Source organism: Indicator indicator, chromosome 4, assembly GCF_027791375.1.
Source record: "Indicator indicator isolate 239-I01 chromosome 4, UM_Iind_1.1, whole genome shotgun sequence".
Taxonomy (NCBI): Eukaryota; Metazoa; Chordata; class Aves; order Piciformes; family Indicatoridae; genus Indicator; species Indicator indicator.
In genome coordinates, this window is record NC_072013.1 from 26,298,892 (window position 1) to 26,320,718 (window position 21,827).

The 21,827-nt window shown below is 42.9% G+C and overlaps 1 protein-coding gene across 1 annotated transcript in view; it reads left to right on the forward strand.

Annotated features, from left to right (window-relative positions):
* Nucleotides 1-975: 975 nt before the first annotated feature.
* Nucleotides 976-21,827, forward strand: part of CEP170B (centrosomal protein 170B) — a 52,516-nt gene continuing 31,664 nt past the window's right edge. The window contains exons 1-5 of the mRNA XM_054400309.1: nt 976-1,080; nt 13,394-13,483; nt 16,279-16,357; nt 19,228-19,286; nt 20,497-20,635. Coding sequence (XP_054256284.1) covers nt 976-1,080; nt 13,394-13,483; nt 16,279-16,357; nt 19,228-19,286; nt 20,497-20,635 — 472 coding nt within the window. The remainder of the gene's footprint in view (nt 1,081-13,393; nt 13,484-16,278; nt 16,358-19,227; nt 19,287-20,496; nt 20,636-21,827) is intronic.

Here is a 21,827-nt window from a genome sequence, read left to right on the forward strand (position 1 = left end):
GAGCGCAGTGCAGCCCAGATAAAATGGAGATCTTTCCTCGCTGCATTTAGGAATGCAACTTCGATCCCGGGAAGTGGATGAGGGGAAGGCGAAAGCCTGATGTGGGCCACTTTATTTTCCTTCAGGCGGGGGGAGGAAAATGCGATATTGTGGGAGAGGGAGGAGAGGCCGCAGGAACAAGCTTCCCGCAGCTGGGCTGTGGCAGCCACAACAAACAGGTGTGGCCGGGAGAGTTCCCGATTAAGTGCTGCTCGCCGGTGCTGCTCTTGCAGGTTACAGCTGCTTGCTCTTCTGCCTGTTGTGGGTGAAAGAAGGTTTGGTGCACCTCAAAAGCTGCCGATGGGAATTAAAGCCTGCATTTCCTGGCGTGGGGTAGCAGCGTCCTTTGGCTTTCGTCCTGCTCACGCAGCAAGGAAGGATTTGTGGGCTCCTTAGATCACTGTGGAAGTGGGATGAGCCATGGGGAGACTGTTCTTTCAGCACCGGTGTAACCGCTCCAGGGAGTGTGCTGTGAAAGATTGTGGGAGCCCAGTTATGTCATCTTACTGATGTGCTGGTACAGATCATTGATGATGGGGGATTTGTGCACAGACCTGGTAATGAGGAAATGTTCTGGAAAAGAGATTTTTTTTATTTTTATTTTTTCCCCTCCACCAAATTTCATCATTTCATTGGTTGGAATCAGCTGTATGCTTCATTTTTTAAACAATTCTTTCTTCAGATCCTTACTGTTATTTTGCCATGGGAATATTTCCAGGGCTTCACATGGCACATGGGCAGCAGATCCTGGAACACACTTCACAACTGCTTGTTGCCATGAGACATTTCAGACAGATGTGCAAGAGGCAGCATGGGTTCCATGGCACAGGGAAATTTGGGAGCTGCAGCACTGGAATACTTACAGGCTTCATTAACAATTCACTGTGACATATTTTTGTGTTTAGGATGTATAAAGATTAAGTGCCAAGTGCCAAAATGAGCGTGACTTCGTGGTTCTTGGTGAGCAGCACCGGTATTCGCCACCGGCTCCCTCGGGAGATGATATTTGTTGGCAGAGATGACTGTGAACTGATGCTCCAGGTAATGTGTTGGTTTGGTTTTTTTCCCTTTTTCTGAAAATGCAGTAGATGTGAATGAAATGCTGGGAATCTGTAGAGATGCTGCATACTTTCTTGAAATGGCATCTTTTAAAAGGAACTGCTGTTTTTATGTTGAGTCTGTGGTTCCCATGAAGATGTCATATGTTTGTGAAACTACAAGTGATGTTTCTTTCAAATTGCCATATCATCAGATGGATAGGAGCTGATGCTACTAGAAGCAGTAAGCACAGACATATCATTCTGTCCTGATCTGCAATTATGCTGCTGGTTTTTGTAGCTTTTAATATGTGCACTGTTTACTAGTATGTGTGATTTGAATGGGGCAGGGATTTTTGTTTGCCTGTTTTTTTCTTGAACTTTGATTATGTTGTCAGTGCTTCTATCTCTCATTTAGGCTTTCTTTATTAAAAATACTGATGTTTAACAGAGAAACTCTTACCTGTTTTGGCAGGGTGACTAAGGCAATGACCTCTTGCCAAAGTAATTGTGTTACTTAGGCAAACTTGGAGATTCTGTTAGTGCTTGCCATAGCAGCATATGTCTCTGCTGGACCTAATCCAGTGTGTTTGAAGTGTTGTCTGTGGTCTGATACTTGACAAATGGAGCTGGAATCTTGCAAAGAGCTTTTGACAGGAGCAGTTTAGCTCAGGAATTTGTAGAAGCTCAGAATTAAATTGTTGGTTCTGCTAGTCCCATGCCAGGAGTACTTAAATGCAAAACCAACCGACCAACCAACCACAGTTTGATTGAACCTGCCTGTCCCCCTTTTGCAAAGGTTGCAAAGGTGGCAAATGTTCCTTTTGGTGTTAAAATGAGGAAGCCTGCACAATGGGGTTCCTTCCTCAAAATTTCCACTCCTGACCTGGTCACAGGTATGTCCTAAATGCTGATGATTTACCAAGCAGTCTGTGTTTGGAGTTACTGCAGAGGTTTTGTGTGATATGCTAGCAAGGGGCCTGCTTAGGGTGGGTATAAGTTCTTGTACAAGCTGTGCTTGGAAGGCAAAGTGTTGTCTAGCTGTGATAAGGTGTTAGTGTCCACAAAAGGAGAGCTTGCAGTGTTTCTCCTGCTCTGCTAGCTGATAGTGAATGGCAAGATTGTGCTGCAGTGGTAGAATGAAGCATACTCTAATAGCAGATTGTTTGGGTTTTTCCCATGAATCATTATATCTTTTATTTCATGTTTGTACATGTCTGACTGATGAGGCATGTAAAGATGAGACATTAAAAATGTCCTGATACTTTCTGTAAGTCTGCATTTGACTCAGAAACCTGATTGCTGTGTTCTTTTGTGACTTGAAGGGAGATAACATGCACGGTGGCCTTGATTTCCAAAGACAGCCTGAGTTTTCAACCGTCCATCTTAATACCTTTTGAAAGTAATTGTGGTGGTTTTTTTTTCTATCAGTTTCAGCACTCCAGGAGTCACATGTCTCAAATTGTGCACCCTGAATTTAAAGTACCCAGATTTCAGTTATGCTTAAAATGCATCGCTGGTTTCTCTGGTTACTTTCGGGGTTAACCGCACAGCATGGATTATGACCATTCCATACCATGCAGAGTATTTCATGCTTCTTTGCAAGTCTGAGCTGGCTTGTCAGTGTTGAGTGTGGACTAGCAACCTTGTGATGTTTTTCATTTGCCATGCTCTTTTCTACAAGGTAAATGGGTTGTGATTCCTGGTGGAGCTAGCAGTACCTATGAGAGTGAAGTGCTTGTGTTTGGGGGCTTATAGGTGATGATATTAAAGGAGGTTTTCGTTATATCATGATTTTGAAGGCTCTGGATTGTCTGCAAAAGTCAGCTGCTTATGTTTGTGGGGTGATTTACATGTGGCCCTTTATAAACATGCTAGTTTACTGTCTTCAGTAATAAAGTTTTTTTCTAGGATCATGTGTAATGTCCTATTTTGAACATCACAGCACATTGTTTTCCTAGCTGTTTGTTTATGAAGATGTTTTCCAGAGCTATCCTGGGCTCTGACTGAGGTGATTGTAGTAAGTCTCAGTGCAGAAGAGAGACTGTGAACAGAGACTTGATGCTCAAGCAAAATTGTGCTTGAGCAAATGGAGGATGAAATCTAAAAATAGACTTTTTCCTACTGTGGCTGTCCATGTCACAAAATCGTGCAGATTGGCACAATCATTCGTCTTGGGAAAAACTTAAGAAACAGGGCAGTTATCAGAGCAGATGGAGAGAGCTCTTGTGACAGTGTTTGTGCCTGTACTATTTCTGTGATACTGCCCCTGAAACTGTGTATTCACTGCACAGTTATTTTTCTTACCTATTTCAAGATTTTAATCCCTTAAAATGCACAACTGGGAGCAGACTGGTTTGTCTGGGGAATGGACTGGATGACCTGGTCAGTGGGTTTTCATCTCTAAGACTGGTACTGCTTAGTGATTTCATCATGATAAGGTTTATGGTTCCTTGTTGAGATCATGTGTATTAGTGCAAACCATTGTCCTGGAGACCTTGTAGTCTTGCCTTTCTTATTTTACTGTTTTAGGAGTGTTCTTGGAACATGTCTCAAGGTATCAGATCCCTAAATGGCAAAAATGATGGCTTAGTCACCAAACAACCAAGATTTAGTTTCACTGGTGTTCGCTTATTTCATACAGGTATTAGATTTGCTTTCTGGTTAACAAAGACGTGAAGAAAACTAGAGCCTTTAAGTTTAAAATTAGGTAGGTTTGATAGTGGGGAAACATAATCTGCCTTGAAATCTTCTATACCTACTAAGAGGATTGGAAATACTTTAAATGTTTTTGCAGCACTGTAAAGCTTCTAGTACACATAAATGCGAGATTTACATTGGGTTTGAATGTTGATGCATGGATGAAAATGCTGTGTAACTTGTCATGCATGGTGTTATTGCACAGAGTCAGGGGCTCAGTTCAGCTCTTTTTCTGAAGAATAGTGCTTGATTTCTTCAACAGTCTCACTGTCTCTCTTCAGTTAACAGTTAACAAACATCAGGAGTATGAAAATCTAGACATTCACTAACTGGCACTGGGATGTTTTTTCTGTGAAGCTTGGTGATGGTAGGAAGTAATTATCTGAAAATGTATATATTTTTTTTAAATAAGAGATTTTTGTGGATGATCTTGAAAAAAGTAATTTCCCCCCTTGCAATATAGTTGTTATTTTTATCAGCTTTGACCATTTGCTTCTTGTTTGTCCCATTACTAAATACCCATAACATAACTCAAAATTTTCCCTTAACCATGAAAACTTTTCCTTCTGCCCCTAGAGAAAGCATCTTTTGCATTTTTACTAATTGTAAATATTTAACAGAAGGGAAAGCAGGGTCATAATTTCCCTTTTTTTTTGCTTGAGAGGAAATGTTTGCTAGAAATTTGGGAAAGCAAAATGTTTAACCAGTGCTTCCTTATTTCCCTCTCTTTAGAGCCATGGTTTGGGCATGCTATTGTCCTATACTGGGTGAGCATGTACACGTAAGGGTGAGTTACAGCAGAAGTAGGTGCAGATGGCATGGTGTGTTCTGGCTTGTGCCTTTGTCCAGTTTGACACCTCCTATCAGAAGATGCTGTTTGCAATTGCTTATAACTCTGCTAAACTTTGTAACTGTTTGGGATGAGAGTTTATTTTCCAGACTTCTGTTTTGGGCAGTGTGTTCTGGATGGGATCAGCTCCTTTCTTTGGTCTTTGCTGTGAGCAACTAAGAGAAAATGGCATTTCCTTCCTGTAAACTGTTTAAAAGTATATTTGACCTGTTCTTTCAAGTTCTGGCATTGTAGAGCTAAGGGGTGGGAAGCGGGGGCAGGCAAAGGAAATTAATGCTTTTCAAGAATGAATGCCTAAGTTGGAGGTGATTTTCTCCTCTCTCAATAATCTAAATGAGTTTGACCAAGTTCCAAACCTTTGAAAAAAAAAAGCTGGAGTTTGCATGTGGTCAGCAGGGACTTTTTTGATACTGTCATCTTAAGTCATATTTCATCTGGGAGCAAGGTTGTGAGGGAATGGATTGGAGCTTCGGCCAAGAAGATCTAGGTGCAAGAATGCATAAGTCTGGGGGTTTACATGTAAGAGCAACTGTGCTAGATTAGATCAAGGTTCATCTAGCCTGGTATCCTGATTTAGATGGTGGCCAAAGCACCTGTCGAGGAAACTGCCAAGGTCAAGCTAAGAGTGTGATGATACTTCCAGAGTATTTGCTCAACCTCTTGACCTGTGTTTCAGGAAGCCAAAGGCCAGATCTTTGCATCTAGTCATTTAATTTCTACTCAAAAGAGCAGTAATGTGGTGGGTTGGAAATTCCTCCCAACATATTAAGATTTGGCTGAGCAGGGAGGCATAAGTAGTCTGTCATTTAAGCAGAGTGAGGGGAGGAGCGGTGGAACTTGCAAAGGTGCAGAGTGATGCAGATAAGGGCAGAAGCCATTCAGTGTGGGGAAAGTGAACATTACTGGACATGACTGGGGAGCAACATCTTTTTTAGGCCTGGGATGGGTCTGGACTTGCTTTTAGTCTGGGGCTGGCAGACAGCTGTGAAAGCTGCTAGCCCAGCATCTGTCACTGGCCCGTATGGTACATCGCATGCTGCTTATGATACCAGTTAGTCAGTTCAAGTGCCAGGGGCTTGTAAACTGAACATACAAGTTAGTTCTGCTGGTGAATCATATGGACAGAAACAATACTGCTTGAATAGATACTTTTCCTCTCTTTAGCTTGCTTTGGTAAAAGGTAGGGAATTACAAGTATTTTAGGCACTGAAGGAACATCAAGTGTGTGTAACTGCACAGCAGTTATGCCATACCAGTGGGAAGATTGCCTGTGTAATCCTGCTTCTGCCCCTGCATACATAGGCATGAAGATGCAATCTGTTAGTGTATTGCTACTGGATAATTTTTCCCTGCAGGATCTGTTCTGTCTGTGGTACACAGGGTGCATGGCACACTCTTCAAATAACACAGTGTGGTGGTGAACTCTGTGACATCTGCTCAGATTGACCTGATGTATCCTTCCCTGGGCCATGCTTGGTTGTATGATGTCTCTCCTATGTAGTTTAGTAAGTATGTACATAAACAAGCGTGAGTAGGTGTGGGGTGGTTTGTCTACACTATTGTGCTGGGAGGAAGCAGATGGTGTGAACTTGGTATATTGTCTTTTTCCTGGTACTTCTAGGTGAGTTCATTGTGATGCAGAAGTATCCCTCCATCACTCAGGTATTTTCTGCATTGGGAGCTCCTGGTAGAAGCCTGGGGAGTCTCTGCTGCCTTTTGTATCCCAATCTCTTCCCCCATAAAAGTGTGGGGCTGGAGTGGCAAGCTGTACTTGGGACAGAGTGGTGCCCCACTTACACTACTTTCCTGCAGTTGCACAGAGGGTGTAAACCAGCACCTCAGTTAGTTCCTGGGCATTGGGAACTGCTGAGTCATTAGGTGTCACACAAGGGAGGTAGATGTCTTACAGGTAGAAGGGTAAGAATCTAGCCTTGGGAAAGCTCTGCTTTTGGACAGGTAGTGTTTGTAGGTGCCTTTACAATATCTGTGGGAGGAAGGATGCACATCCCGTATTTCCAGGCCTAGAGTTGTTTTCTTAGCTTTTGCCTCTCCCATTGTTTTCTGTTAGTGTGCAGTTGATGGGAGGATTACAATGTCTGATGAAATGTGGTTTGAGGAGGCTGGAGGCATGGCAGGATCCACACGCTGGGAGGGGACTTTGCTGCCAGAGACAGGGTAGGGAGAGAGGTGATGGTGGGTGGCATTGTAAGCAGGTAGTTATTAGGGGTGAGAGGGCTGCATGCACTTGGCAAGGTGCTGGAAGTCTGGCCTGCAGAGGGAAAGTTTGACTCTTTCTGGAGCAGGCAATGTCTGAGATCCTAATCCAGGCATTAGCATGTAGCTAGGCTGTCCTACAGAAATTCAGGCTTCTGTTCCACCTAAGATGATGCTTCTGGGTGGCCACGTAAAACGAAGAGAAAGCCAGTGAATCTGCAGGCAGCACATTCTCTGCCTGTGGTCAGTATCTGACCCTGGGTCACTTGAACCAGTGCTTGACTTTGGGAAAGGGGAGCCAGAAAGCAAAAACCCATTTGACCCCAAAATAATGAGTTAAGTTATTATGGGAACTATGCCAACCTTCAAATCCTTTTTCTAGGCTGTGGGGATTACAGTTTCGTTTTCCTGGGGGATTTCTCTCTTTTGTTCAGTGCCTTATTTGTTTGCATGAATACTCAGGCCCTGGTGCTGCTACAGGTCTGCTAAGCCTGTGATCTTGACTGCAACAAAGCTGAAGGTAGGAGACTGCAGTTCGGCTGCCTCTTGTGGGAGTATCACATTTGAAACCAGGCTGGGGCAGGGTGGAGAATTCATTATTATTCTGGAAAAGTACTGAAGTACATATACACAACTCTATGAAATGCTTTGTGGGGCAAGAGGGAGACCAAATTTCTGTGTCTGTCATTAAATGTTACCTGGAGTTTTACTTCTGAGGAGCAAAAGTCCTTTCAGGCCAAAATGCATGGGATTTAAGTTTTATTTTTATGTTTGTTTTTTTTTTAATTTGGCTTTGCCTATTTCCCTTCTAAAGTGAAACAGTAGAAGAGGTTTGTATTTCCTTACTGGGATGCTTGTGCAGAGCGTAGTATTTGCAGAAATGTAACCTGTTCACCATGGAAAATATTTGGGCAAATGTTTATTGCTTGCTGCCACCAGAATACTGCAGTTATCTTGTGCCAGACGTGCACAGCAGACTGCAGCAAGGAATAGGGAAACTGCTCTAGTTTGTTTATTTTATCTCCAATACCACGATGCCTTGCGGCGCTGACAGGGCTTAGGTCCAAATCTCAACCCCGAGCAGTAGGTCTTTGCCCATGGTAATTCTCCTGGGGGAAAAAGCATCATCTGTATCTATGTAGACAGCTGAGCTGCGTCTGCTCCCTGGCCCTGTGGGGAAATGCAGGCTGTCTGGCTGTATTTATCCTTCTGCCTTCCTAAGCAGGTCTTGTTTCCCTGTGGGTTTTACTTGGCATCTCTGCAGCTTTTGCTTTCATCCCAAGTGCCCTGTTCTGTGTATCAGACCCTTCACCAAATGCAAAGCTGTAGGGTATTTGCAGCATCCGTAGCCAGCATGAGACTTTGCAGGCCTCTGAAGCTGCTTCTGCTGCTCCCATGCTAAGCAGGGGCTTTTGCTAGTTTGATGTGTGCAGTTTGGAGATTCACAAGTGAGCTGCCTGGTTGTATGTCTGATTGGAGGCTCTTAATCCAAGGTGCAAGTACTTTTATAGAACTGGCAGACCCAGAGGTACCATTTCTGTTTGATTTGGACTATCTGCTTAATATGATCATGAAAAAAAAGGAGGAGCTGTAAAATAACCTCTGTCTTCATATTGCAGAATCACAGACTAGTAGGGGTTGGAAGGGACTTCTGGAGTCCAATCCCTTTTCCAAAGCAGGATCACCTAGGGTAGGTCAAACAGGAATGTGTCCAGGTGTATTTGGAAAGTCTCAAGAGATGGAGGCTCCACAGCCTCACTGGGCAGCCTGTTCCAGTACTCCAGCACCCTCACAGCAAAGAAGTTTTTCTGCATGTTGTGGTGGAACTCCTGTGTTGCAGTTTGTGTCTGTTGCCCCTCATCCTATCATAGAGTGCTAGTGAAAAGAGACTGGCCCTATCTTCTTGATGCTCACCCTTAAGGTATTTGTAAACACTGATCATATTCCCTCTCAATCTTTTCCATGCTAAACAGCCCCAGGTCTCTTTCCTTGTAAGACAAATGGCACATCTGTGTTTTGTCTGCTAGATATTTAAAATGTGATGTATTGTAGATAGTATGATAGAGAAGCAGGATGGCCTTTTATTAGGAAGTGGTTTTAATGTCTGGAAATGCAGTAACCTATCAGTGTCTGTGTTTTGCCTTCAGAGAAGTATAAATGTTTTTAATCAGAAAAGCACATGCTGGGTTTTACTGAAAGTTGCTTTCATTTGATAACAGGTCCAGTGTTGGGATGTGGTGAGAAGGCTATGTCCCTTCTTCATTTCCAGCCTGTCATGAGTGTAACCTTTTTTCCTGCCTGTGGGTCACTAGTGCTTAGGGAGGACATCTGTTGCCTTTGCCCCTTCTCAATTTCATCTGAGGTGCTCTAGCTCTAGTTTTGCTGCTTGGGTCCAAGCAGAATCTCAGAGATCCTTGCCATGCCTCAAGAGGGCTGCTCACCGCATTGCCAGTGCTTTTCCAGTTAAAAAGATAAACTGTGAGAGTGTACCATCTGGGTACAGGCACTTCAGGGCTTTTTAATACTTTATGGAAATTCATATCTTACTTCTGCTTGACAGATGGATCAGTCTTTTGTTGTAGAGGTTGTGACTGATCATTAGCAAGGCGCAGTATCCAGTGCAACTGTGCATTTAAGCTAGGAGTCCTCTTACATTTGTGATTCAAATTAGTAGTAGCTTTTCAATTTATAGATGGCAAAAATTTTTTCAGTGGTGTTGCAGGCCGTTGGGAACTCTGCACCCATGGGCTGCTCTGTAATGTGTGTTGTCTCAAGCTTCTTAAATCACTGGCTTGCTAGGCTGAAGTGACATCTACAGGACTGTTTTCAGGCTCTCAGCTGTTACCAGTCTGAAACTGGCTGGTTGTGGTGGGTTGAAAATTCCCCCCAACATTAAATTGCCAGACCAGCTCAGTTGGAAGCAAATGAAGCTGTGTTTACGAGCAAAACTACAATCTACAATGAAATGCAATGAATATGTACAAAATACACAGTATTTACAATAGTTACAGGTATTTACACTTTATAAACAGCAAAAGAACCCACCTGGCCCTAAAACCAGGGGAGCTGCTAATAGCTTCCCACTCCCTGCCGCCCTCCTTACCCCTGTGGACACAAATGGACAAGAGAAAGGAGCAGAGAGTTGTTAGAACTTAGCCAAAACAATGCAGCTAAGGTCAGCAGAAGCCAGCAGAAGAACAAAGTTATATCTCCCAGAGGGAGTAAGCCAAAAGAGAGAAAGATTGTTTACCAAACTAATTCTTATGGTAGATATCTATCCAGTGGGATTGTTTAGAATTTATCATTATTTTCCTTTTTACACCCAATAGTGATTTATTTACATTTTACCACTTTCTGTTCAAGATCTGTGGAAAATTTTAAAGGTACAGCCTAAAACTACCACACTTGTCTTTTCTTTGGAAGTGGGACTGAGTCAGTCTGCTCCTCTCAGAATAAAAGCATCAGCCGCTGGGTTGCTGCTGTCACTGCACGAAAGAACGGTTTATGTTAAATGTGACTGATGTTGAAATAAGCCACACCTTGACTCTCAAGTAAGAATGACCTTTAGCAAGTCTGCATCAAAATAAATAAGTTGTGATTTTAGTTATTTTAAGTTGAGTTTCCTTGGAGATGAGCCCTTAGGAGCTCCTGCTGCCAGTTCCTGTAATGTTTGCTGGTTTATCATAAACGAATTTCTTCTCTTCTCCAAAAAAGTGTGAAATTTCACTGAAGGGTAATCTATGTAATAGTTTGCCATGTTCTCAATGTACTCTTTAAAGATAGTGGAGGTTGTATCAGGACTGTGGGTCAAATTTCTCATGTCATATTGATTCTGGCTTAAACAGAGCTGAAACTTCCTTGGAAGACAGAGAAGTTCTGGCATAAATTGATTCTTTGGTGACCTCTTCTGACTTCTGTGTAGGGGAATATCCTGCTGCTGGAATACATCTCTGCTCTTCTGTGATGACCTTTGTCTGGTTTGGGACCCTGGAGTGGCTGTAGTCAGCTGTTGTAAAATATGGCAGCCCAAATACTGTGCTGAGTTACATCAGGGTCAGATGCAGGGCAAATTGAATTTTTTTGGGGAGACAGCTGGTTCCCAGAAATAAACCCTTTTTAAAATGATCTGTGACTAGGTACCAAATAAAATCTACCCTAATTTTTTGTCTGGATTATCTTTTTTTGAGGTGGAAGCCTTTCTGTCCTTGGAAGAAGTCTAGAGGGATTGTTCTACTTCTAAATCCTGTTAATCTTTAAATGAGTGTCTGTGACATGCTGTAAAAAGCTAAAGCAAACACTGCTGCACTAGCTAATCAACATTCCTTCACATCCTGTTGGGAACAGTGTTGTCTGCAGCTTTGGGCAGCAGAGGCAGTGGGGGAGACCTTGCACCTGTGCTGTGCAGGCAAGAACCTTGTGTCTAGCAGGATGAAATATAATTATATAAATGCCCATGATGGGGAAAGCGGTTTCCTATCCAGTGATTGTGGGGATGGACCCTGAGCATGCAGGGCAGTGGAAGGAGACTGTCTTGTATCTTCTTCGAGAGTGAAGAACTCTGTGGCAGGTCAGGTACAACCTAACTCCAGCTCTTGAATTGTCAGCTGCTTTGAAGTGGCTGGAAACATTCCTGCCCTAAGGACTGTGTGCTGAGGTGGAGGTCCTGGGAGGCATCCCTCAACCATCCTTACCTGGACCATTCTTACCTTATGCTGCACATGCCTTCAACAGCTACTTGGGTGATTGCAAATTGGACTGAGGGGCTGAATCTGTAACAGAGAGAAGCAGCAACTTCACACTGCAAATGTTTAAGACCTGCCCTATGTTGAGGTCAGGGTCAGATACCAAGTGTTGGGAATTGCATGGGGGTGAGATGTTTGTGTGTGCCCCTTCTGGGAGGGTGTTGCTGTGCATTGCTTCCCATGTTTAGGGCTTGACATAGCAGGTGATAAAACTGGGGTGTTCTCGACTGTGTTGTCACTGTTTGTCCCATTGGCTGTTTGTTTCTTTGGGGAGTAATTGCTGTCCAAGCAGCACAGGTTGAGCAGTAAGGCATGAGTGCTGCATCATTTTTCATCTGTAACTCATATGAGCTGACACCTTGTAAATTCAGTAGTGTATAGATTACTGTATTAGTGGGTCAGCTGGAGGCTTGGAGTTACTTGCCCTTCTCGTTGCCTCTGCTTGTGGTGGCATCTTGTGAATGCTGTGAGGGACATCACAAGGTGGAAGGGCAGTCTTCTGGCCAATTATGTGCTTACTTCATATTGGTACTTCACCGTTATTCTGAAAGACAGTTCTCCTGGGCTGACATAGGCTCTGAAGGGGAGGAGGTGCCATTTATCATCTTTTTCAGTATTACAAATGTACTTGAGATTGGCAGGAGCAGAAGAAACTCCTGCAAATGGTAACAGTTTGTCTGGTAAAATCACTTTGTGCTTTCACCAAGGAATTTCCCTGCAACGACATTTGCCTTTGCATGCTCACAAGGAAATAGATAGTGGCTTGCTGAGAACGGTGTTGTAGAAACCAACGTGTTTATACTTGGGAAAAGGAAAGTACTTTTCACCAAGAACTTGTTGGTTGATGTCCAGGAAGAGGAAGAGCCTGGCTCACCTTGGTGCTCTGGTATCACACTGTATCCTCCACAGCCTGAGATACCAGAGAGGTCTCAGTGTGCACGTGCTGGTGGAGTGACTGGTTCCAGTGACCCAGTGAGGTCAACTGCAGCAAGAATTTAAGTTATGAGAGGCAGTAGGTCTAAATACAGAGTATCTGGTGTCTTCATAGCTGTACTGCCATATTTGAACATTGAGAGATTTTATTCTAACACTTATTCCTCAGAAGTCTGACAGTGTTCCTGCCGAAGCATCGTACTCTCTTTGGAAGATAAAGTGTATTTGATACTTGTGCGCTATGGCAAATCAATGTCTGGTTCAGTGTTCTCAAAGCAAGCTTTAAATTTGGATTTTCTTATGGTTGCTTTCTTTCTCATCTCACGTTTACTAACCTCTTTCCAGCTTGGAAAACATCCTAGGCATAATCCTGGGAACAGTATACATTATTGTGAATAAGTTTGGATTGTAACTTAAGAAAGTGATGATTCTCTCTTTAAAAAACAGGAAGAAATACTCCCAAATAGGAGTGTCCCTAGTGATGAAGCCACTGGCTTCAGCTTATGAGAAGTGGAGCTCTTCTGTTTCACCCTGGATGAGATCCTGCCCCCAGGCTTTTGGTTGACTGGCTTTGTTTTCAGCATGTATTGATATATTTTGTTGAAATTATGGCATAGTCTTGACAGCCTTCAGTGATCTTTATTTTTAATTCTTTTTCCTCTGCAAATAGTGTATGTCTTCAGTGAACTGTTTGAAGAGTGTTGGAGGCATTTACTGTTTATCCTTTATTTATTGTAGTAAATAATATTTAATCCTTCCTACTTTCCCCCTCTCTCCTCCTTCCCCATATCAAGTTAGTTTAATGCCTAAATGTTGCTTTGATTCACAGTGTCTCTTTTGCCTGACTGGTCTCACATTCATTGTGCTTTCATTGCCAGTCCCGCAGTGTCGATAAGCAGCATGCTGTAATCAACTATGACAAGGAGAAAGATGAGCACTGGGTGAAGGATCTTGGGAGCTTAAATGGCGTAAGTAGCAAACCTCATGGCTGATGGAGGCAAACATGCGGTGTGCTGAGTCTGCAAGTGCTTGTGCGCTTACTTAATTCTACTGTTAGACCTTTTTGGGTCACTGCAAGTGTTGGCATGAGTTAAGCTAAACACACATAATTATTTGCAAGGCCAGAAATATGGAGGTCATGTAGCATCTTGACTTAGAAGAAAGCTTTGGTGAATATTGTGTTTCTTTTTTCCTTCTGATGTCCTTGCAGAATGCCTCCGAGCTCACGAAATCATAGAGCCTCTTGCAAAAGAGGAGGAAATAAATTCAATCTCATTTTAGGAATGTTAACATTAAACTGGTAAAGATTCTGGAGCAGCTGTTCAGTATGAGCAGGATGACCTTTTGGCAATTAAGTTGTCAGTGCATGGAGTGATTTATGAGATGATGAGATGTGTAATTTCTTGGCAAAGAAACTCTTTAAAACCACCACCCTTTTTTTAGTAATAAAAATTGTTTTTTTCCTGCCCTGAGCCTGGCTTGTTTGAAGACCATGAGCCTAGAACAGGGAGCTGAGCCTGTCTGAATTTTAACCCTTGCTCTGGTCCTGATTCATGCAGTGGTGTTAGGCAGCTTGATGAGGACTTTTATCTGCGCACCTTAATTCTGTGATTTTTAAATACACTGTCATAGTTAGAAGCATGCCATGGCATTAGAACCGTTTTTTCTCAGCTGTTTCATCACACCAGCAAAGGTGTTCTTCTGTTGGAGCAGGTCTAAGCTAGATTCACAGCAGTCATTGTTTTGGGCTTAGAAACAGAAGCCCTCCACCATCCTAACCACAAAGCCACAAGATGAACCCAGAAACTCGAACAAAAATAGTAGCTAAAGCAGACTTAAACTGTTATGCTTATTTTGACATCTGAAAACATCAATGAGTGCTAATCCTTCTCAGCCTAATAGCTGAAGGCCAAGAGCCGTACTAAAATAGGACTATTTCCAGTGACTGGTCTGGCCTATGGCTGGATCCCTGGTTCAAAACTTAGTGGCAAATTGGCAGCTGAAAATTCTGCTTGCAAGAGAGGGAAGGCTTGTACCACTAATTCTGTTTTATCTTTATGTGCTAAAGCATGTGAATTTACAACATCTTAATAATAAACATGTGCTCAGAGGGGCACTTTTGAGGACCTTGATTTAATTCCATTTTTAGAATTTGCTTTTATTGTATATTTTTTCTATGGCTTGTCAACAATGCATTGCGCGACTTTTCTGGGTAATCTGGTTCATGTCAATTGTCAACATGGTTTTTATTATTTTTATTATAATGTTCATCTGATTCTGCAGTTTTTTGTCTGGGCCTTTTGGTTTTGAAGGCAGCAGGTCTATCTGCAATAAGCAGTTTACTTGGGTTATTTCATTTGAAGTAACTGCAGATGAATAGATAACAACCTAAACATTTTCTTGCAAACTTCTGTTTTGTGGAAAATTCAGCATATAATGATTTGTGTTCCAAATCTGACTGTTGTGGGATTTTTAAATATTAAAACATTTCATGAAAATAGGAATTCCATGCCTTTTAACCAGCTTCACTGTTTTTATTCTGAAATTACAGGCTTGTTCCCCATTAAATTGCCAGGAAGCTGGGGGACTCGTCTGCTGAAGTTCTAGTTCCCTGCTCTAGCATTTGCTTCTCTCCTGTGGTTAATACTTTGTCTTATCATGTATGTTTGGCTTGGTTGAGGTGAAGAGGCAGAAGGAGAAGACTGCCTCAGTGGTGACAGCATGTAAACTCATTTTATGTCTCATCAGAGTGCAGCTGCATTTACATTGAGGCTACAAAGACCCAACAGTAGGTTCCTGGTCCATGAGGCTGGATGAATCCCACCTTGTGAGGCAGGGTGACTCCTGGTGTCTTTGACTGCCCCAGGTGCAACTGAGTGCCTGCTCCTCATCAGGACATTGGTGCTTCTTCAACCAAGTTCCTGATTTGTTTTTCTTTGGCCCAGGTTATTACAAAAGTACATTATTTGTGAAAGATGCACATGAGTACTTAATTCCATGAGAATTGTACCTTAGGGAGTTGCCTCAGAGAAGGGACATCTGAGGCATTCATGACATTTGTTCACTGTGAAGTACATTTCTTGCACCTTTATGAGGATAACTTATTTTCTTTGCCTGGAGCACAGGAGAAATGAGCATGTGAATCTTGTGTGTGAGGGGCCTGCTGTAGTGATAGATGGTGCCTTGGATAATGTGGCCTCAGACATCATGGTGAGGCCACTTCAAATGCTTCTTTTTCCTGGGTATTTCCATTTCCCCTTCCTCTGTGATAGATTTTGCTTGTTAAATTACTGGGCCTTGGGGCTGACACCAGTCTTGTTTGACATCAGTGAAAAGCTCGTCCTCAGCTCAGTAATTAGAGTATGTGTTGCACTGTTTGCAGCTCTTGCTGGTTGCAAAGGGTGGAGGAGAAGTAAGACCATCTGAAGTTCCTAACTTCAGGCACCTCATTTACATGTTCAAGTCAGGAACTAAAATTTCCTTTGCAGCTGATGGAAAAGTAAATCTTCCTAGTGCTCCCTTCAGAGCACCTTGTTTTGAAGCATAATTGGGGTGCACTAACTTGCCCATGGGAGCTACTTGCTGTTGTTGATTTTCCTAGGGAACTTAGCTCCTCAGCTGGCTGACTTTGTGCTAGTGCATTCTGAATGTATGCAGTGCTGCTGACGGATGGGCCTGGGTACCCCTCAGGAGTCCTGTGCGTGTGAGCTGCATCATCTTAATACCCTCAGTCAAAAGCCATTCCTGTGCTTCTTTCCTGCAGACATTCGTCAATGATGTGAGGATTCCTGACCAGAAGTACATCACCCTGAAACTGAATGACGTCATTCGCTTTGGCTATGATATCCTTCTTGTCTGAAGAGGGAGTGGGCTGGGATCTTTGAGCTTTGTGCTGTTTGTTGCATGGACAGTTAACAGTGCTAATTGTGAGTAATAGGTAAGGGTGTTTTTCTTGCCTCCTGGAGCCTTTGGCTAGCTTATAAGCTTTTGCTTCTCCACCATGGACCTGATTTGGAGCATATTAATCATCATGCCTGTTACCTTCACTGGACTTTGAATTGGGCCCTGCACTGGCTGTAGTGATTGGAGGTGGTGGTGTTTGGAAGTGCTTCTTCAGTCTCTTTCTAAGGAAGCATTGTGGGTTTTAATTTTAATTTCAGTGGTAATTCTAGCTGGTATTAGATAGGGAGCAAACACACTTCATAAGCTTTTGCATGAACTAACATCTTCCTACTTTTTTCATCCAGCTTTTGTGATTTTGTTAGTCCTTAAACACAAATGCTTGCTTTCAGATAGTTTGCAGGTCTTCATCCCTAAATACTTAAGTTTTGGGTTTTGTGATCAGACCCTTGATTCTGTATTGATTGATGTTTGCCTGTGCAAGTTGCTTCTGAGACAAAATGCAAGAGTAAATCTCTCTTCAGCAACAGCAAATTCCACTTCTGTTGAGGAAGGCTAGATTGCAGTTACTGCTTTATTTACAGTCACAAATCCTGCTAGTGTCTGCCAAAATACCTTTGCCTTCAATCCTTTCCTTCTTATCCTGATGTGACTGCACGCCTGGCAATAAGTATAGATGCTAGAATGCCTTTCTCAGCCTGCAGAGCAACGGTGGTAAGTAGAGGCTCCTGTTGCTGCCTTTTCATGTAAACTGATCTTTTTTTCACTTTTTTCAGTTGTTTCTATCTGCCAGACTTTACCGACTCAGGCTGAATTTAGAAGTGGCAAGACTCTTCTCTAAGGTTTTATTTTTTCTTTTGTGGGGAAATTTCAGTTAAAATGGTTTAGACATTTCTGAGAATAGAGGCAGAGACTAAGTTTTACATTGAAGGGGGAAAAAATGTTTGGCTGGAAAACTCTGCATTCTTGATCCCAAGGCCACATTCTTGTGCCTTTTGTTGGCCCCATTGCAGTCAGTTTGTGTTTGGTCATGCTGTAGCCCTTGAAATACTCCTAACATTGCTGAAGCAGTGAGGAGAAGCTGAGCCTCCCTGGTCTTCCAGTGGCTGTGGGCACTTTGGTTCAAAGCAGTGACAGTGCATGAGCTCACTGTTATAACAGAGGTGCTTAAACTCTGATGTATGTGCAATCCTGAATCTGCTGGAAAAGAGAGTTTTCTAGGGCTTGTGCGAGATCATACTTTTGGTCTTGCTCTATCTCTTGCCATTTTATAAATAACAAATCCTTGCCTCACAGTGAGGTGGTTGTTTTTATAAAGGGAAGGAGGTGCTGAATCTTTTTTTAATAAAAAAGGAAAGAGAGAGATAATTTGTGTTCATATCAGTATTTAAACAAGATACAGTCGATGAGGGTTCAGGTATACATGGGGAAAAAAGTACTGAGTAGCTGCATAGTGAGTGCTGCCCAGTAATACAGCCCTGTCATCTACGTCATTAAAGGTAGCATCTCAGTCCACATGTGATAAAGCCCCTTACAGTCCCAGGGCAGCCTCAGTTCTAGCTTTTCTTGACTTGGTAACTTTGCAAATGTTATTTTGATGTCACTGGTCCTGTGTCTTCTAGTCTCTAGATGTGTGGGGAAAACTGTACAAAACTTGCTGTGAGCTCCAGCCTAGTGAAGGCGTAAGGCAGTGCCTAGAGCGTGGGTGAGTTTTAATGGGTGTGATACAGGTTTACACTTCTTAAAGAAAGCAATTCTGAGCACTAAGCAGCTGAGTTGAAGAGTTTAGTCCTGCAGCCCTTACATGAATATTCATGTGAAATGAATGATTGCTTTTATGAACAGTTGAATTTATTGCGCTCAACAGGAAAACCTTAAGAAATGTAGGTTTTAGAGTCATCTTTTTACTTGGCATAGTTGCTATGGCAGTTAGTCTCTTCCTCTCCTTTGCTGCTCCACTGCTGCTGCCTCCAGCAGTGCTTTCTGTGTGTGCTGCATCCAGCTCGGTGTAGATGGCACCTGCTGAGGTCTCAGTCAGCTGTGTGCTGTTGCATAGCAGCCTTTGTCTCTTTTCCATTTACAGTTTCACTTACAGACTGAGTGGCATTTTCCTGCTGTGCCAGTTTCACTGGGTTTATTTTTAGTCTAACATTTTCCATCTTTTCTTTTTCCTCCTCTTTGCTCTGTGCTGATTGGGTTGGTTGTGATGACATTGCCAGATGCTGCCCCCCTTTTTATTTTTTTCTCCATGCAGTAGTGCTGAGGATTATTGCCTAAGCATAATCATTCGAATGCCTCTCTCCGTAAGAGGCCACAGGAGCTCATGACCTGATTTAATTTTCATCCAGGAAACTGCAGTGGCTGAAAGGCCTTGTCAGCCAGGAGAGCACAATGGATCCCAGCATTCCTGCAGAGAGCAGAACTTCTCTAAAGCATGCAAGATAGCCCCATTTCGGCCAGAATATCATGAAGAGAGAGTGGTCTGCCTGGAGCTGCCAGCTGGGTGGAGAGGAGCAGGATGATTGCTCCCCTAAGCTGCATGGAGCTGCTAGTGCTCTCCCAAGTTGCTCCTGCCCTGCCTCCCCTGTCTGTTGCCCTTCAGTTGGCAAGCGTCTTGCCAGCAGAGTTGATTGCATGCTCTCTTGCAAAATATGCATGACAAAGACCATGGAGGGGTACAGCACAGGCAGCTTTCAGTACCCTATATATTTTAAGCTTCTCTGGTTTTATGATCTTGCTTTCTGTCTGTGACTAAATAGTACATTTCTCCATCCATTCAATTACTTTGCTGTTTCCTTAATGAGTTCTATACATTCAAACATGTATGTGCTGGAACAAATTCAACACAAAGTCCCAGAAGAAGCATTAAAGGTAGGGATGTCGAATACAGGTGCATTAAAAAAAATAAGTGCTCTAGTAATGGTCAAGCAGAGTGAAATAATAAAGTGCTCTTGATGACAGTGAAACATTCCACTATGTGAGGCTCTCCTTGGATTGGAACTTAAAAAAAACTTCCTTTGAGGAGAGACATATTTCCCAGTTATCTCAGCTCTCATCTCTCTTATCCCTTTGCTAACATAAATGAAATTATTTATGTCATTACTGCCAAAAGAAAAAGGTTATTAAAGCTATAACATGTTAAAGCATAGTCAGCACATTAGTTTGTGGGTGAAATGTAGCAGAACTTGGTCCCTCTCAGAAGTAGAGTGCAGGTGCCTTTTTCTGAGCGTGGGGATTCAGATACATCATCTAATTTTTGCCTACAGGCTCCAAACTTTTACTTACTGAGCAGTCCTCTTATGTGTGAAGTGTTGTTTAAACAAAAACTTCAGTAGCAGGTACAAACTATTCACGCATCCTTTTAGCTAAGGCAGAAAAGCAACCCCCTCTAGGCAAGAAAGCTGGCTTGTTCAGCTGAGGCACTGGGCTATCAGTGCCAAGGATCACCTCTTGGCTAGCAAATAATTTCCCTAGCCCACATGCCATGTTTAGGACTTGGAGAAGATGTGAAATGTAACAGCTAGAATTGGGCAAATGATTGAATTTGCTCAGGGGCAATCTGGATGAGTATATCTGTTTATTAATTTGCTTTTAAATAGCTCATTTACTGTGTTAATGTGGAGACTGTTTTAAGGCAGAATAATTTGTAGCTGGAGAGAGGGTTTTGGAGAGAAATAATTAAACTATATTTTATTTGCCTTTGCTGAAAAGCAGAAATAATGCAGATGAGCGCCCTGAAAGAATTTATAATCCCTTTGAGAACAAAAGGGATTTCAGGACTTGAATCCTTTCAGAATTCTTCTCAGTTTATTCTTTAAAGGGTTTCCTATTTAGCTGTTTTGCAGACCTAAGTCACAGTAACCTTCTCCTGGATTTAATAACTTCCAAACTGTGTTTTTGAAAGCCTCTTAGCTGGCATTTTTGTAGCCTCTACTCAGGTGTGCTTTCTTTTTGTGGCAGGACATAGCTACAGTATTTGCCTTTGTGTTATCCATTTGTGGGGGAGGGTGGTTTTATCTTTTCCATGGCCTAGCACACAGGTGGCATGGGCACCCTACAGCTGTTGGTTGTGTCTCTGCAGCATGAGAAGTACACCAGCCAACTGCAGATGAATTACAAAGGCACGGCAATGAAGAGGGCAGAGCAGCCCATGGAGCATGGTGTCTACAGTGAGTCCCCACAAGCAAAGATGGAGAAAGGAGAGAGGAAAGCAATTACAGGTACTTGCTTGGAAACCAGTTAATCAAGATTCAGAATAAAGTGCAGCTTGAGCTCTGCACTGGGTCATGATTCTGACAGTACAATGTTGTGGGTTGTGTCTAGGAGCAGTTCCAGAAGGGTCACCTTTCTAAACCACTGAGTATTCCAAACTCTAAACTTTTGGAGATTCAGCCTCTGAAGAAAACCAGCTGGCATGATGGCCCACACATGCATTGTCTCTGTGTGTGTGTGCTGGAGAACCTGTGGGCTGAGCAGGTTTGGCAAGTTCTTTGGCACCTGTCTGGTCTATTTTTAATTTCCTAATTGTGTGCTGGTGTTTGAACAGAGATGATGACTCAGAAAATGTATGGCTGCTGTGGTATGGTGCTGGCAGGCTGGCAATGAAAGAACAAACCCTTTCTTTCCAGAAGCCCTGTATGGTTTTTAATGGCTGCATTTCATAACATGCCAGTATGTGGAACTGAAACTGACTCCCAAACTGGGAGGTGTTTACTTCAGGTTCACTGTTCCCCAGCTCAAAAGTTTTCCACTTGAAAAAATTCCTTCTGTTCTCCATTTCTTGTGCCTTCCTTTACAGACCTTTGTCAAACTTGTTTCCTCCCTGCTCACCATCGTGGTGGGTCAAAACCTCCCCAGCAGTCTTGTCTTGCCCATCTGACACAAATTCCTACCTTTCATACATATTGCCTGGGCAGGTCTCTCCCCAGTTCTGCTCAGATATCGGTGCCCTTCAAGAGGTTTGCGATGCAGGGGAGAAAGAAATATGGTTTTGTAGAATCCCAGTGACAGATGCCAGTGTGGTCTTGTGGCATCAGGATGTCGGAGTGATTTGAAAGCTTTAGAGTTAGCAGGAGGCTGCTCTTGGAGTCTGTTGGAGGAAGAAGCAGGGAGATGAACAGAGGGAAGAAAACAGGCAAGAGAGAGTGAGACATTTTGGGCGAGATGACGTAGAGGTAGATATGACAGCTTTCTAGAAAAGTGTACTATGACTTTGGGTAAATCTGTTAAGGCTCTGTGGTAATTCAATGGAGTGGGTTGGCTGACCTTAATCTCCCATGTATCTTTATGAGAATCTGTCTAAGCTCACATGGTATACTAAAACAGAGTAGTATTTCTCCCTGGTCTTGTTGTGGCTTCCAGCTGTGCATTGAAACACATCCAACATGCATCCATGCGCCCAACTCCCTTTCT